This window comes from Peromyscus maniculatus, chromosome 11 (assembly GCF_049852395.1).
Source record: "Peromyscus maniculatus bairdii isolate BWxNUB_F1_BW_parent chromosome 11, HU_Pman_BW_mat_3.1, whole genome shotgun sequence".
NCBI classification, from domain to species: Eukaryota; Metazoa; Chordata; class Mammalia; order Rodentia; family Cricetidae; genus Peromyscus; species Peromyscus maniculatus.
In genome coordinates, this window is record NC_134862.1 from 42,484,635 (window position 1) to 42,502,357 (window position 17,723).

Genomic DNA, 17,723 nt, shown 5'->3' on the forward strand with positions numbered 1-17,723 from the left:
CCACAGCCCCTCTGCCTTCCCTGATATCCTGGGTAGAGCCATCTGTACCCACTCAGCAGAGCCTCGAAACCCTGCTCAGAGTCTGCCCGGCTGGATAAGAAAGCAGGTCTGCTCTTTCACTTAAATGGAGAGGTGTGAGAAACATCTGTTTTCTTTTGAAGGTGCGGTTCCCAGCCCTAGCTTTGCAGTTAAGTAATCAGGGATCCCTCACACCTCCACACCAAAATAACTATGAACAGTTTCCCACGGACAGCAAGGTCGGAGAAATCTCAGTGATACTCCCATACCCGCCACCTGGTTTCACCATTAACTCCCAGTTCTGTCCATTGTCCATCTTCTTTTTGGCACATTTCAGACTAAGATGTAGACCTTGGTACACTTCTTCCTGGAGAGTTCAATATCAACAACGCTGGAGTTTAAATGGTGTGGGGGTTTTGTTTGTTTTACTATTATAAAATTTACATACAAAGAAATTCTAGAAAGTTCTGTTTGGATGCCATACTTGAATCCTCCTCTCAGAGATGATACAACTGGGCTAGAGTAGACAGACCTTAGGTATCAGTGTAATTTAAGAGATCCTAGCTGGGTGTGGTGGTGTATGCCTTTAATTCTAGTACTAGGGAGGCAGAGGCAGGTGGATCTCTGTGAGTTTGAGGCCGGCTTGGTCTACATACAGAGTTTCGGGCCAGCCAGAGATATGTAGTGAGATGCTTTCTCAGAGAGACAGATAGACAGACAGATCCCTGTCACTGCCTCAGCCTCCCAAATGTGAGGATTATGGCTACCCATCACCACACCATGTTAAGATTCCTTCATAATTCTCTGATATGGCAAGAGCTGAAAACACGTAACAGGGAGTAAATGGTGGTCCTTTTCCTGTCCAGTATGTGGAAAGCAGAGCTCCCCGGCATCTGGACCTGCCCCTGCTCTCCCTTCCCATACCATGCCTGTTCCTCTAGCTCTGTGCACGTGAGCACCACATGCCTATGGGCACACTTCTCTGTGTGTGTACTTCTGTGCCCCATGTCTTCTCACTATTGGAATTTCACCATCTCGTGTGTCTTTGCCAGTGGCAAGATCTGGGTCTGTTCTGGGGTTCGTACACACCACAACTGTGAGACATGCCTGTGTTCCTATGGTGATCAGGGTCTTGGGAAGCCCAGGATGGAGGCAGCAGATGACGATGAGGATGCCAGGGGAGGTCACTCAAATAGACGGTGATGACAGACAGAGCCGCTGACCAGCAGAGCTGGGAACGATGCACATGGCAGGCATGGCACTGGCGGTATTGACAGGGCAAGAAAGAGGGCTGACCCCGCAGGGAGGGCACGGCAGTGAATCTCAGATGGTGGCGTTGTGATGGGGTGGCGGTGGCGATTGTCACCCATCCCTGTGGGAGTGAGGGGCCAAAACAGGCTCATGAGAAGAATGGTGACTGTCACGTGGGAGGAAGGCTGCTTCCCTGGGACCCCATTTGAGACACCCCCCCCCCACTGCTACAAGCTGCAGCTTCTTCTGAAATCCGGAGACCACCTGAAGACCCTCTCCCACAGACCCCAGAGGAGGCTCCCACAGAGCAGCTGTCCTGTTGCATTGCACTTGGGATGCAGCACCAGGGCCGAGGAGTGGACCTTTAAGAACATTTGCTTAAGCTGCGAACAGGGCTTCGGGTGACTCTTGATAGAATTTTATTTCCGGCTTATGTGCTTCCCTGGCCCCTTCATACTCCATATGCTGTAAAGAGGATAAAGGAAAATTGCTGTGGGACCCCTCCCTTAAGCTGGCCAACGGGGGCAGGGACAGCAACACCTCAGAACACTCCAGAAATCTTGTCAGTCAAAACCGACACCCCTCGGAACCAATCTTACTGTACTTCTGGGAAAATGTAATGAGAATGAGATGGGACTGCAAGACGTGCTGGGGTTTTGGTTTGGGTTTGTTTGTTTACGATGGGGTCTTATGTAGCCCAGGCTAGCCTCCAGTTCATTATGTAGTAGTGTCTGGCATTGAACTGATTCCCTTGCCTCCACTTCCCAAGTGCTGTGATTACAGGTGTGCACAGGTGGGTTAAGAAGGGGTCTCAGTAAGTAGCCTAGGCTGACCTTGAACTCAAACTCACAGCAATTCTTCTACCTCAGCCTCCAAGATGCTGAAATTACAGGTGTGAACCATCATATATACAGATATGTATATGTATATATATGATAATGAAAATATCTTTTAATGATGTCATCCAATCCTTCCACTAAAAATGATGATAAAAACACCTTTTATGTTCACAGCATCTCTAGTGACACAGTGAACACTCCCTTGTGGTCTGATTGGATCCGTACAATGGGCCTAGGACCAGGCTCATCTGACGGCTGGCTGCTGGGTCTTACCCTCCCAGTGCTGAGTCAGCACTACAGATATGGTGCATGTTTACCCTCAGGTTTTAGATCTTTAAAAGAGAGGGAGGTCTTATCCCCGTTTTTCAGAGGAGGTAATGGAGGGTGAACATCTCACCCTAATTGGCATGGTTAGTAAGTAGCAGAGTTGGAATGAGAACCCAGAATCCCTGGATTGTCATCCTAAGACTACCATAACAAAGCACTATAAACTCGTCCCTTCAAACAATATAAGCACATTTCTCGAAGTTCTGTGGGCTAGAAGTTCACATTTAAGGCGTTAGCAGAGCTAGCCTCCCTCAAGAAGACCAGAGGAATCCACCTTTGCCCCTGCTGGTTTCCACTCACAGCCATCAGTGGGGGTGGGGGGCAGAGGGGCAGGGCACATTCCTTTGCCTGGAGCTGCATCCTGTCCCTTTTCCCTGAGGATGTGCCTCATGTGGCATTTTCCTCCTCTTACGGGGACATCAGTCATATTGGATTAGGGTCTTCCTGATGATCTCATCTTTGCTTCATTACATCTCTGAAGACCCTACTTTCTAAGAAGGGTACATTCACAAATATCCAGAGTGGGAGTTCAATATATCTTTTCGAGGGTACACTGTGCTGTGCATAGTACCCCTGACATCAGGCTCATGGCCTTGCACTGCGCTCCCCTTGCATCCTCGCTGCTCCGGCTTCTCCCATCTTCTGTCTCCTCAGACAAGGTGCCCTTCTTCTGCAGCATAGCGCAGGGCTGCCAGGGCACCGTCCATTTCTGCTCGTCCAAATTATTACCAGCAACTAAAGTGGAATCATGAAATATAGGCAGGCTTTTTGTCTTTTTTATTCCCAGACAGTAAAAAATCATTAAGGCTTGCTCTTAATTAGTTTAATTTTGAAGCTTCTAAATATTGATTTAACCTCCACTCCTTTGTGCTTGCTGCAGTCACTGAATTATGCCTGGTATTGATCACAGATGGAAGCATTTCCTTCCACCAGGCTCAGGGCTCGAGAACCGTCAGCCCGCCTGGCACTCTGGACTTTGAGGCTGCACAGGTATGGCAGAGAAGCTGTGCCAAGGTAGAGACAGGCTCGTCCTTGAGGAAGGCCTGTAAACTTGGGCCAGAGACCAGCCTCTTTTTCTTGCGTTGGTCCAGACCCAAAGGAGATTGATCAAAAAGAAGTCATTCCATTCTGGGATGGAGGAGAATTGGGCAGTGGGGCTGGAGGGTTCTGAAGGATCAGACCCCAGAGCACAGGCTTTGGCACCAGCCAGCAATGACCTGGCTATACAACTGAATACTCTCAGGCCAGGGACTTACCCTCTCACATTGCAGTGGGGCTCATCACGCCCTCATCCCAGTGGCATTATGAGCACACAGGCAGCCACTCCTGCCTAGTCCAAGGCCTGGTTCACCATCAGACTGTTTCAGTGGCTGCCATTAATTAGTATTGCCCTCCCGTAGGGAAAATCAGGACCTGGCTGGAAGCACACTGCGCCTTCTAGCTTTGGCCCGTTACTGTGCTGTGTGAACTTGAGCCCGTCACTTGATACTCTTCCCATTAAAAACAGGGGCAGTGGCATCTGTGACTGTCAAACAGGTCTTCCTTGGGCAGCTTCAAGAGAGCATCAAAGACTGGGCATCTACAAAGACTAGAAATTTGTTTCTCACGACTTTGGAAGCCAAGCAGTCCGAGATCAAGGCATCAGCATCCAGTGAGGCCTGCTGTCTGCCTCCCAGATAGTTTTTTGAACTCTGGGTTCTCTGGGGAATGCAGTATCTCCACATAGAAAAAAGCAGACGGACAGAAAAAGACCACACTCCCTCTTCTCATGACTTTCCAAATACCATGTGTCCGTTCAGGAAGGTTTATTGCCTCTTACACTGCCGAATCACTGTCTGTCATCAGAGGACATCAGGGCAGGAACTCAAGGCAGGAACCTGGAGGCAGGGACTGATGCAGAGGCCATGGAGGAGTGGCGCTTACTGGCTTGCAGCTCATGGCTCGGCCTGCTTTCTTGTAGCATCCAGGACCATCTGCCCAGGAGTGGCACTGCCCACAGTGCCCACTCACATCCATCATCAATCAAGATGGCCAGTCTGGTAGGGGCATTTTCTTAACCTAAATGACTCTAATTTGTGTCATGTTGATACAAAACTAGCCCCCACACTCATTTTTAGCGTATTTCCCATGAATACTTGTCTAACTTCCTATGTGTGGTGGGACTGCACTGTTCCCATGGTTGAGCCCCAGGCCCCTTCTGTAACAACTTATTATCCCGCAGAGAGTTTCTCTGTGTTTTGTTCTCAAGCTGTGAAACCTCACCTGTCCTTCCTATACAGTGTGCCCTCGCCATTACCAAATGTACCCTGCCCAACATACCACCACACCTTTATTGATGCTCCTTGGAAGTTTCTCGGTGCCTGGGACAAAGGAGGTGAGGGGCTTCTGGAAGACTCCATCCTAACCTGTCAGGAGAGCAATAGGAAGCACATTACGAGTAAAAATGCCTTTGAGATTTCTAAGGATCATTCCTTGGTTTATAGAGTTGGACTTCCGAAGTCATCCAGGTCAAACTTGGGTTTCTAGGCCCCACCCTCATTCCCTGGTCCTGGAGGACTGAGTGGGCCCAAGAATCTGCATTTCTGAGAACTTTCTTGGAGCTGCTGATAGTCCTGGCCCAGGGCCCCATAGGCCCGAGGAGGGATGAGGCCATGATCCAAAGCCTGCTCCCAGCCCTGGCCTGGGCTGTACTGCCTACCACCAGTCCCTAAGCCCTGCCCTCTGCCTTCCCTGTGGCTGCAGGCAGTCCAGGTGATTATGGAGCAAGAAAGATCTAAGCTGCTAGGTCACCAATGAGGAAGGGAGAGCCGAAGAAGAGGGACTGAGTGAGAGGACAGCCAGGGCAAACACGGGAGGGTGTCGAGGACCGACAGGCTATCTCACTGCAGTGAGGGGGGCAGGCTATCTCACTGCAGTGAGGGGAAAGGGAGAAAGAAAAACACCCACCGAGGGCCTCAGCGGCAGCCATTTATCTCCCAGCCTGCCTGCCAGAGCTGACAGAGAGGAAGGCCTGCGCCCTGGAGCCCAGGCCTCCTTCTCCCGGTGTGATTTATCTCCGGGCTTCATCTGGTAAACCTGCTGATGAAATGAGTCTCCCTTCCTCCCCGCCTCATCAATTTCCATTCTGATTTCATTTTCCTTTTCCGTTGGAAGGGGTTTAGCCTCTCTCCGCGTTTAACTAGCCTGCTCCACGTTCCCTCGGCCACCCCACCTGCCTCTGCCTGCAACCAGGTGCCAGGGCGACCCAAAGGGCCTCACAGGCAGGGCAGAATCCTTCCTCTCCACACTTCCCTGTCAGCTGGGGGCCTCGGGGCCTTCTACCCTGCCTAACAGTGCGCAGAGAGGAGACCGGAACCCCTCAGGATGGCAGGCTGTGGCTTCAGAGAGAGTGGAGGGGTGCTCATCCAGCAGCACTCCACAGTGGTGCTGGATGATGGAGGCTTTAGGCAGGAGGGAACTTCCTAGAAGCACAGTGGAGGACAGGACTTCCGGTTGAGAACCCGACTATGCAAGGGCATGGGAAAGATTCTTCCCATCCCCTTCTCCATCACCTCCGGCAGCAGGCAACAGGCTTCAACTACTGAGTCCCCTCCAAATCCACTGTTTCAACCGCTGGCCTCAGAGGAGAGGCCAGTGGAGTCTGTGGGATTTTCTAGAGGGATCCAGAGAAAGCTCCAGAAGAGTAGAGGTGAATGTAAGATTCTGTTAAACCAGACAGAAACTTGAATGAGGAAAAAAAGTGACTTTCACTCAGGAGCAGTGACCAGGAAGGCAAAATGGCCACAGAAAAGTCTGAATCAGGAAAAACAGACTCCAGAATGATGCTGGTCTCCTTTAAGGGGGCAGGAAGAGAGGCGGGAGGAAGAATCCACACAAAGGCCTCTTCTCTGGGCACCTGGTCCCTGTGGCTTCTGATCTTTTAGACAGACAGACCGACATCCCTGCCTGGCCTGGCCTGGGCCTTGTCCAGATAATGTTCTGAGTTCCTACTGTGAGCTTGAGCAAGGCTCCTGGCCCTGCAGAGTTCTCAGTCTGCAGGGCGAGCAGGCAGGTTCTCATGGAGGGGTCCAGGGCAGCCCAGGAGCTCAAGAGAGAGGTTCTGGTCAGAGAGGCGGTCCCCGAGGGTTTGCAGAAGCCCCGGCAGCAGAAAGAGGTGGGCTCAGCCTGAGCCACTCTCTGCCGGGGCTCGCTGGCCCTGCCCCCCTGCAGCCTGTTTGGGTGCAGTACAGTCAGACAGAAACGACCGTGTGCTACCTGCTGGCACCCTCCATTCTAATTAAGAAGTAATGAGGCCGGCTCCCTTCAGGCTTGGAGTTCTCACACCCTCTGCCTGGACACCAGAGAGGATCCTGCCTGGCAACAAGACCCTTCCCTCTCCACCCATGGAGTTTTATCAGAACCTTGACCTCTAAAATTCCAGAGGAAAGGAGAGAGCAAGGCCGGAACAAAGGAATCGCACCCCACACACACACACTCTGCTGCCCGACAGACCAGCTGAGCTCTGGCGCCAGAGTCCCAGAAATAGCCAGGGCTGTGGATGAGATCTATCCGGTCCCTCCTGGCCCTCCATGGACCAGCTGTGGGACCTCAATCTTGTCCCTTAACGTCTCTGAGCTAAGTTTCTCATCTAAGTGGCACTTCCTTTACAGGGTTGTTGGCAAAGTAGGTGGCATACGGGAAACCCCAGCACAGAAGCCCTCAGGGCTACCTCGCGCCTCCTCCCTTCAGGTGAAGCCGTGTTTGGGGTAGGTTTGGCGCCTGAAGAAGAGTGAGAGCTGAAAGGAACAGAGCATTAGTCAGGGTGAGAACCTTAAGTGCTGGGGACGGCGGCAGGTCGGGTGTGGCAGAGCAGAAGGTCTGGGGATGTGAGGGCCTCTGATGTTAAGAGGAGAGCACCAAAGAGGCCACCCTAAGGGTCAAGACTGGTGATGTAAGTAGGTGTATTTGCTAGGGGAAGAGGTGTAATGCAAAATAGTGATTTCCGGCCTTCAGCACTGGGGAATGCAGGAACTGACCAAGACGGGACCTGAGGAGCAGGTTGGTGAGAGGAGAGGCTGGCTTTGGGACGAGGTGAATGTGAGGGGCTCTGAGGGGAGTAGGGGAGCTAAGAGTGCAGGATAACTCCCACCTACCCTCTTGTCTCCTGCCGGGGACTCTGGGATGAGAAAATCTAGAAACATGAGGAGCAGAGACCACCGAGCAGTCTTCCTGTCTCAAGGGGCCTCAAGGGCCCAGGCCAAGAGGATTGTAGCCAGAGCTGGGACCCCGAGGCATAGATTTATTTCTAGGTGTAAGAACAAGAAAGGAGCCCCACCTTCCTGGCTGAGAGGGATGCTGAGAGTCTCTGAACCACTTGGAAGTATTAGTAGGAGATCCAGGAATAATCACCCAGTTCCGATGACCTTGTTCTCAACTTATGGCGGAAAGGGACGAGGGGAGAAGCTTACAGATGAAGCTGGCCGGTGAGGCTAGCGTCAGGCAGTGGTCACCAGGTAGGGTTGTGTATGGACCTGCAGGGGCATGTAAGCGACCTTCTAAATGCTGGGATAGTTACATCTAGATCTGAGTGGGGCTGACCCGGGATTAGCTCAAGTTCATGGAGCCTGGGGTTCCGTGTCTTTGGTGTATACAGGCCTGTGTAGTATCTTAGACCTCCATGACGATGACAACGACGATGATGATGATGATGATGACGACGACGACGACGACTACAAAAGGTGAGGAACAAAGACGGATTGAGAAGCCACACTAATGGAAGGAGTGAAGGGAACAGAGTCATCACATCCCGGGCTCCACGGCGGCAACATTTAAGGAAGCTGGGTACTTTGCCCAAGGTCACATGGAGCATGGAAGAGCTGGGCTCTAACTCCGTGGTAAAGCCCAGTTCCTTCCGCGCCCCCAGCCCTCCTTCGCATAAGTTATGAATGGAATTCAGGCTCTGGAAGACTAGATAAGCACGGGGTCTCCCGTGCAGAAGCTCTGGTTGTGTGTGATTAAGTGAGCGGTAGGAGTGAGGGACCTCGTCACCTCCCAGGGGAACTGGAGACCCCGTGTACAGCTGGAGGCCAGGCTTCCGCCCTCTGCAGCTCCTGCCCGGTGCTCACCTGCTGCTGAGGAGGCTGGAGTTTATCAATGCTACACACAATTATGCCACCCGTCTGTTCTCCACAGCTCAGGAGGACCTGGTACCGAAGCGGCCAAGGCCAGGCAATCGGTAGCGGCCTGTTTGCTTGCTTTGCCTCCTGCTAGAGGAAGGCTGCTCTCAGAGGCTGGGCAGGGCCTAAGGATGGAAGCAGAGAGCGAGAGGAAGGTGGAAAAGAGGAGTCTACATGCACCAGCAGACTCCACCTCTGGGCTGCAAGGGATAGGGACCGAGAAGGAAGGCTGGAACGACAGTGTCCCCCCAAACTCCTCCTTTAGGGGTTTGCCAAGGGTCTTTTTAGCAGAGGGATTGGAGGATCGACTCCATACATTCTGCCAAGTCCAAAGATGGTTCCGGGAGCAAATCCAACCAGCAATAGGTCCACTGGGATTTGTAGTGCAAGCCCTTCCAAGCTAACGGTGTGCCTTTGGAGGGAGCCAGCAGCCCGGGTGGCTACCCACGGCACAGTCAGATGGCAGGGTCAGATCTAAGTGCAGCACTGAGCTTTGTTTGACCCTGTGGTTCCCGGCCCACCAAGGCTCAGACAGTAACGGGGCTCTTCCAGCATGTTCCTCAAGGGGGCCAGTCTAGCCAGGAGCCAAGGAAGGGGTCTGGTGGGCCCCTCAGGGGACAAGATATATTTGCTAAGGACCCAAGTCCATCTCTGAGAGAACTTGCAGCCGAGGCAAGTGTTCGAAGCCAGCCTAACACCCAGCTCCCTTCAAGCAAACATTGATTCCTTGTTGACTGGGCTGCTGGGGCTGGTTATAGTTAAAAAAAAAAAAAAAAAAAAAAAAACTGGGGTTGTTTCCCTCACCACAAAGAAGCTGCGTAACTTCTGCTATAACCTTTCTGAACCTTAGTTGTCCTCCTGACAAAATGAAAGTAAAGAATCCCTTCATTGCCCACGCACAGAGCTGGTGGAGATATGAAACTTAATGTTCCGTGTTCTGTGGGTTTTATTATTCATATTCGCCCTCAAGTACTCTGCTTCACTTCATTCTCTGTGGACACAGGGAGCTTGCAGACCAATTGGGAGGCATGTGCGTGTGCTCATGAACTCCTGGTCACCCGGACATTAGAGAGAAAAGACGATTCCCTTTCTCTGCGGCTCCTGTAGGACTCGCTGATCAGCTTGAATGAGTAGGTCCGTGACAGCCTTAAATGGTGATGGCAAATGAGTGGGCAGCTCCAGGCTCCATCAGGAGGGGCTATGTGCCCAGCCTCAAGAGAAGGGACTCCTCTAAGGATTTGCCACACTTTGGGGTTCCAGATTCAGCCGATTCTCTCTTCCTCTTAAAGCCGGCCCTGTTCTTAGCCCAGGAATAACACATTCTGCTGTTCCTGCCCAGGCAGACAGATGGGGCCAGCAGAGGAGCTGTCTGCCATGGAACTTTGTAGGTTTGGTGGCTTCTAAGGCCTTGAGCACAGCTGAATGCTGGCTTGGCACCCAGAACAAGGGTGTTGGAGGAAAGGCAGGGGCTCAGGTCTTATCTAAAGGACAAGTGACACACTGAGATCCCCTCGGAAGAACCCTTGCTGCCTACTCAGCCTCACCTTCCTCTCCATCTGGTTGTTGTTGCTGTTTGTTTTTTTTTTTTTCTCTCTTTTAGAGAGCTTGCCACCCAGCTCCCAAATAAACACACACTGAGGCTTCTTCTTAATTATAAATGCTTGGCCTTAGCTTGGCTTGTTTCTTCCCAGCTTTACTTAAATTATCCTGTTTATCTTTGGACTCAGGGCTTTTATCTTTCTCTATTCCTGTATACTTTTTCTTTCCTTCTTACTCCATGTCTGGCTGTGTAGCTGGGTGGCTGGCCCCTGAAGTCCTCCTTCCTCTCTCATTCCTTCTCCTCCTCCCAGATTTCTCCTTCTATACATTCTCTCTGCCTGCCAGCCCCACCTATCCTTTCTCCTGCCTCCCTATTGGCTGTTCAGTTCTCTATTAGACCATCAGGTGTCTTAGACAAGCACAGTAACACAGCTTCACAGAATTAAACAAATGCAACATACAAAGGTAACATACCTTAAAATAATATTCCCCAACAATGGGTACTCTTTGCTAGATGGCTGTTGCCGGCTCACAGCTCTCCGCCCCACCTTGGGAGCCAGTATTGATTGGGCTCCCAGGGGCTAAGCTTAGTAGAGGGGGAGCTTGTTGCCCCCTATGGTCTGTTGTCTAGACTATTGTTCCTTAAGTCCTGTGGTCACTGTGTTGCACACCTGCACTCTGAGCACTTGAGAGATGGAAGAAGGAGATCCTGAGTTCAAGGACAATCTCAGCTACATAGCAAGAGGAAGAAAAGAGAGAATGGAGAAAAGTGGGAAGGGAGAGAAGGAGGGAGGAGGGGAGAGAGAAGGGAGGTCTTATGTGGCAAGAGCACCTCCCAACCTTGGAAAAGGAGCTGACCTTTTCTAGAACTCTCTCCATGAGCAGCATGCACATTTCAGTCTCGTGACAGTCTTTCTTTAAAAAAAATGAAGGACACAGAAAGCAGCAGATGCTTGGAGAGGTCAAGGAGCTTTTCCTAGGGCAGAGGTAGAGCCACGCTTGGTATCCCGGCCCCTGGTGTGGAAGCGTGGCACTTGGAGCCATCTACATGGCAGGTGCTTCTCGGCTTGTTTCCTGCAGCTTTCCCAACCCACAAAGTACACCACAAGCGCCCCCCACCCCTGAGCCCCCGTCTCTAGCTGAGGCAGCTGGTTTCCCAGGGCTCCCATGGCACATGTATGTAGGCAGGCACGCATGTTGGTGCACGTGTGTTTGTTTACCCTAAGATCTACGTGACAGCGCACACACACCCCTACGCAAACCTCTGTGCCTTTCAAGTCACCGTTGTTTTTCCCACCTTCAGAAATAGCTGCTATGAAAAGTGGGACGCAGTCAGATGTACACAGGCATGCTGCTGCTCTCCTGCTCAGGGAGGGGTGCCCTGCACCCACTGCTCCCTCCCAGCATCCTGGAAGCAGGATAATGAGGCAAAGAGCCCCGTGTGGCCAGACAGAGGCACAGCCTGGGAGCTGGTAAACACCAGCATGAGTTTCCTGCAGCTTCCTGGCAAGGGAGACCTCGCCCGGAAGACAGGAATGGCACCAGCCTGCCTCAGGGCAGCCAGTGCACCCTAGCCTTGGGCCCAGAGCAAGCTGGGCCAGACCTGAGGCAGAGTGGCGATGTATGACCAGCACAGCCTCCAGTTTGGGTTTATTTCCTCTCTATGGATCCTTCCCAGCATGGAGACTGGAGCCGAATTCTTGGAATTCTCCTGGACCTATACAAACTGGGCGTGTGAGTGTTTATCTCACAGCCCTCTTAGGACAGCTACACAGGAAAAAAAGCTGCTGAGAGTCTTAGGAACACATCTGCACGCCTGCCACTGAAGAGCTGCTGGATCGGACCTCTACCTGGGAGTCAGACCAGGCCAAAGAGGAGAACGGGGATCTGGCCCAGTTTTGTTTTGTTTTGCTTGTTTCTCGAGACAGGGCTTCTCTGTGTAGCCTTGGCTGTTTTGGAATTCCCTCTATAGACCAGATTGGCCTTGAACTCACAGAGATCCGCCTGGCTCTGCTGGGATCAAAGGTGTGCGCCGCCGCTGCCGTCACCACCACCACCCTGCTTATGTCCCAGTTTTCTGTCCATCTTCTGTTCTAAGCCAAGGCTTGATGTACCTTCAGGGCAGTACAGCCTGACCTTAGGCTCTAAGAGAGAAGCCAGGTTGATTTTTTTTTTTTTTTTTTTTTTTGGGTTTTCGAGACAGGGTTTCTCTGCGTAGTTTTGCGCCTTTCCTGGAGCTCACTTGGTAGCCCAGGCTGGCCTCGAACTCACAGCGATCCGCCTGGCTCTGCCTCCCGAGTGCTGGGATTAAAGGCGTGCGCCACCACCGCCCGGCTGCCAGGTTGATTTTATACATCCAGGAGGAAGGATACATCAGTGTCTTGGGTTCCAAGTAGAGGAGACCTCCAGGGGGAAGGGGCCCTGAGGACACGGGACTGTAGTGAGCACCAGCCGTGCCCTGAGTGACAGGTGTGGTGAAGAAAGGGCAGAGGAAGCTTTCCAGGTGACCCGGGCAGGGCTGGGACAGCAGCAAGCCCACCACTGGGGCACACAGTGCCAGCCCCTTCGCCCCAGCGGTGGAGACACGTGCCCCAACGTCGAAGAGCTCATCGGCCTCCAGGAAACCCTGTAGCCCAGCAGACACTCTCTGGAAGTGACTGGACTTGAGTCTTGAAGAACAAGCAGAAGTTGTCTCAGAGAAATGAAACAAAGGGGGGTGGGGTGTCAGTTCACCCCAAAGGTTTGTGCAGAGAGTAGGGGGGGATAGGAACAATGGGCCAGATTGCAGAAGACCACCCCTGCAGGGCTGAGGCAGGTAGACTCCAGTGCCTGCACATCTGCCGGGCAGCTCCAACAGGCTAATGCGAGAGGAAGGCCCATGCTTCCAGGGTGGAAAGTGGTGCGTGCAGCGTGATCGCATCACCTATGCGCATGCGTGGCATAGCTATGTAAGCCCATATGCACATGTGCAGGGGAAATCCATAAAAAGCAGGTCACAGACCCCTCCATCCTCTCTCCCTGCGTGATCTTCCATAGGTCTAAGCACATCCCCTCTGCTCTCTTTCCCCTAATAAACACTTATGGTGGCTTTTCTCCAATGGTAAACAGCGCCGCCCAATGAATAACATTGCGCCGCAGAATAACTAACAATGGCCAAAACCAAAGCTCACCCAGGAGACCCCAGGAAGGACTGGACTGCCCCCGGCACCCCAGCCTATGTGAATGCGGGGTCAGGATCCGCTGCCCCACTCCAGAGTTCTGGGAAGCCCATCCCATATTTTACAGCTGGGTTTGTTTCCACCACCTCCTTCCTCCCGCATCCCCAGAGAAACGTCTAGAAACTATCATTTATCTCACTTAACCAGTGATCCAAGGAGGGAGGAAGAGCAAGAAAGGTCAAACAATCTGTTCCCCATTTATCTGGGCTCCAATGATGACAATTTCAGCCCATCCATTCTCCTTTCCTCCCAACGCGCACACATAACCTGTACTCCCCACCGTCACCCACCACACCACACCACACCACACCACACCACAGACAAACACACCTCTGAGTCATCCAAAGACTTAGAGAAGGTGGTAGGAGGGGACCCTGGAACCTTGGGGGCTGCAGAACAGGGCCCAGGATGCCTGGTTTCCATCCGGACCAGCTCCTGGGCTGTTCCTCAGGTTTCTGGAGACCACCAGGGGAGGCTGGAGGGACAGATTTCATTCCTTCACTCTGTTCAACCCTAATTCTGTTGTCTTCTTCCAGGGCCGCCTGACCAGGACATGAGTGAATCCCAGCCCAGCGCACAAAGATGAGGACCCACACCCGAGAGGGCACGAAGTGATGCCCACCCACCCCGTGTAGAATGACGGCCCTGAGCGGGCGGTTCCCCAGACCTTGGCAGGGCTGCTGACCCTCAGTCTGCAAGTCGTGAAGAGCAGGACTCTTCCTGTGGAGGGTCCCCTGCCTTCCAGCTCCACCATGAGGCTCCTTGTGGCTGCCCTCTTGCTGTCTTGGGTGGCTGGTACCACTGCCGTGGTACCCGTGGTACCCTGGCGCGTGCCCTGTCCTCCTCAGTGTGCCTGCCAGATCCGGCCCTGGTACACGCCCCGATCCTCCTACCGCGAGGCCACCACTGTGGACTGCAATGACCTCTTCCTGACGGCAGTGCCCCCAGGGATCCCGGCGGGCACACAGACCCTGCTGCTACAGAGCAACAGCATCAGCCGAATAGACCAGACTGAGCTTGCCTACCTGGCCAACCTCACAGAGCTGGATCTGTCCCAGAACAGCTTCTCGGATGCCCGAGACTGTGACTTCCAGGCCCTGCCTCAGCTGCTGAGCCTCCACCTAGAAGAGAACCAGCTAAGCCGGCTGGAGGATCACAGCTTTGCCGGGCTGACCAGCCTGCAGGAGCTCTATCTCAACCATAACCAGCTGTGTCGTATTGCCCCCAGGGCCTTCGAAGGCCTCGGCAACCTGCTCCGGCTGCACCTCAACTCTAACCTGCTTAGGACCATTGACAGCCGCTGGTTCGAGATGCTGCCCAACTTGGAAATCCTCATGATCGGTGGCAACAGGGTGGATGCCATCTTGGACATGAACTTCCGACCCCTGGCCAACCTGCGCAGCCTGGTGCTGGCCGGCATGAGCTTGCGGGAGATCTCCGACTACGCTCTGGAAGGACTGCAAAGCCTGGAGAGTCTCTCTTTCTATGACAATCAGCTGGCCCGGGTGCCCAAGCGGGCATTGGAGCAGGTGCCTGGGCTCAAGTTCCTAGACCTGAACAAAAACCCACTGCAGCGGGTAGGGCCGGGAGACTTTGCTAATATGCTGCACCTCAAGGAGCTAGGACTGAACAACATGGAGGAGCTGGTCTCCATTGACAAGTTCGCCCTGGTCAACCTCCCCGAGCTGACCAAGCTGGACATCACCAACAACCCACGGCTCTCTTTCATCCACCCCCGCGCCTTCCACCACCTGCCCCAGATGGAGACCCTCATGCTCAACAACAATGCTCTCAGTGCCTTGCACCAGCAGACAGTGGAGTCTCTGCCCAACCTGCAGGAGGTGGGGCTCCACGGCAACCCCATCCGCTGCGACTGCGTCATCCGCTGGGCCAATGCCACGGGCACCCGTGTCCGTTTCATCGAGCCACAGTCCACCCTGTGTGCCGAGCCTCCAGACCTCCAGCGCCGCCCGGTCCGGGAGGTGCCGTTCCGGGAGATGACAGACCACTGCCTGCCCCTCATCTCTCCCCGAAGCTTCCCCTCCAGCCTGCAGGTGGCCAGCGGAGAGAGCGTAGTACTTCACTGTCGGGCACTGGCTGAACCAGAGCCTGAAATCTACTGGGTCACTCCCGCTGGAGTCCGACTGGCGCCTGCTCATGCAGGCAGGAGGTACCGGGTGTTCCCTGAGGGGACCCTAGAGTTGCGGAGGGTGTCGGCAGCAGAGGCGGGCTTATATACCTGTGTGGCCCAGAACCTGGTTGGGGCCGACACTAAGACAGTCAGTGTTGTGGTTGGCCACGCTCCCTTCCAGCCAGGCAGGGACCAGGGACCAGGCCTGGAGCTCCGTGTGCAGGAGACACACCCATATCACATCCTGCTGTTTTGGGTGCCCCCACCCAACATAGTCTCCACCAACCTCACCTGGTCTAGCGCCTCCTCCCTCCGGGACCGTGAAGCCACCGCCTCGGCTCGACTGCCGCAGGGCACCCACCGATACAACGTGACCCGCCTCCTTCCGGGCACAGAGTACTGGGCCTGCCTGCAAGTGGCCTTTGCTGATGCCCACACCCAGTTGGCTTGTGTTTGGGCCAGGACTAAAGAGGCCTCTCGTTGCCACAGAGCCCTGGGGGACCAGCCTGGGCTCATAGCCATCCTGGCTCTTGCTGTCCTCCTGCTGGCAGCTGGGCTTGCAGCCCACCTTGGCAGAGGCCGGCAGCCCAAGCAGGGGGTGGGTGAGAAGCCTCTCTTTCCAGCCTGGGCTTTCTGGGGCTGGAGCACCCCCTCTGTCCGAGTCATGTCTGCACCCCTTGTCCTGCCCTGGAATCCGGGGAGGAACCCGCCCAGATGCTCAAATGGGGAGACAGTGTCGCCACCGCCACCATTGTCTCCACATTCCTGAGGCACCGCCAGGTCTCAGCGGTAGAGAAAGTAACTAGGACAGTTAAAGGGAAGCGATCTGGGCCAGGTACCTGCCAGGAAAGTGGCGTTGGTCCACGTGCCTGAGGCCTGGCAGCTTGGCCAAGAATGGCGGGCCTCGGTGGCTCCTGGGGGTGCTCTTGCAGCTTCTGACATGATTGCTGTGGCCTTCCGGGGGGTCTTCAGCTGCTGTTCTGAGGAGTGTCTCCAAGGAACAGGCAGGACTCTGCCTAGAGCCTCCTTCCTCCCCAGAGGCCCCTGGACCTCGGCTTGGCTGTCCACGCCACTGCCTGTGTCCCCAGGCCCCTGGCCCGCAGGCTGTCCCCTCCCTCTTCTCTTTGTACAGTATCAGTTGCTTGCTCATCCCCCTCCTGGGCAAGAGCTGAAGGAGGCTTCTCCTTTCGGTCTTGGGAGCCTGGCCCAAAGTGGGAGTGTCCCCCAGCTGGATCTGAAGGATATTTGGGGAGAGGGGTATCCAGGGATGCCTCGTCTCATAGCCTGGGCTCTGAAGTTGACTTTCTATAAGGCAGTTTTGTACCTTTGTGGAGAAATGTGTCACCTGTCCCCTACCCAATTCACTCTTTTCTCCTGTTTTGTAAAAAATAAAAATAAACCATAACAGCAACGGGGAGGGGTCTAGTCCTTTGCATGCTGGGCATCAGGAAATCGCTTGGGTCTCTTCAGAGACAGCGGTGGGGGCTGGGATGTGATCAGAGCTTGGAGGAGACGGTTTTTGAATTCTGGCCTCTGTGTCTGCTCCAAACACAAGGTGTCCCCATAGCAGGGAGCAGAAGCTCTGGGGGAAGAGGATCGAACTGAGGAGAAGCCGCCATCCAGAAAGAGCATGACACAGGCAAGGAGAGGCAGAGTGGGAGAGAAAAATGGAGACAAACAGAGGCGTGGGGAGAGAGTGGAAATTTCCATCCCCGAACCTGGTTCCTCTCTCTCCTCTGATAAGCAGTTAACACACCAGTGCATAGGCTGCACATCCCCAGCCTGTTTCTAATTACACAAACCCAAGAGGTAGGAGCATGCCGGGAATCGCAAATCACGAAGATGGCAAGAACTTTGGCTCACAGGCGGGAGCGAGCATGGGCGATGGAAGGTCTGAGGAAGGGAAGAAGGTGGTGGAGGAGGAAATTGCTGTTTCTCTCCCTCCCTGTCCCGTTCCGCTCCGGTCCACAATGAGCCCGGCCTGCTCTGGTTGTCTTGTTCTTAACTGATAGACTTCTGGTGACTGAGAGTGAAGAAGAACGGCTGTGGGAAAACCAACAGAGACAAAGGCACAAAGGCTTGCTGGAGGGGTGGGATGGGCAAGCAATGGGTGACACCAGAGGCCACCGGGCAACTGGCCTGGTGAACGGATTAAGTTTCCTGAGACTGGTCAAATCCCCCACAGGAGTTGAAGGGTCACCCTGTTACAGAATATGTGTGGTAGACTTGGTAGACACAGACCCCA

General features: G+C 53.9%; 1 protein-coding gene across 1 annotated transcript in view; it reads left to right on the forward strand.

Annotated features, from left to right (window-relative positions):
* Positions 1 to 16,889, forward strand: part of Lrrn2 (leucine rich repeat neuronal 2) — a 59,879-nt gene extending 42,990 nt beyond the window's left edge. The window contains exon 2 of the mRNA XM_006993236.4: positions 13,884 to 16,889. Coding sequence (XP_006993298.1) covers positions 14,100 to 16,247 — 2,148 coding nt within the window. The 5' untranslated portion in view covers positions 13,884 to 14,099 and the 3' untranslated portion in view covers positions 16,248 to 16,889. The remainder of the gene's footprint in view (positions 1 to 13,883) is intronic.
* Positions 16,890 to 17,723: the final 834 nt, after the last annotated feature.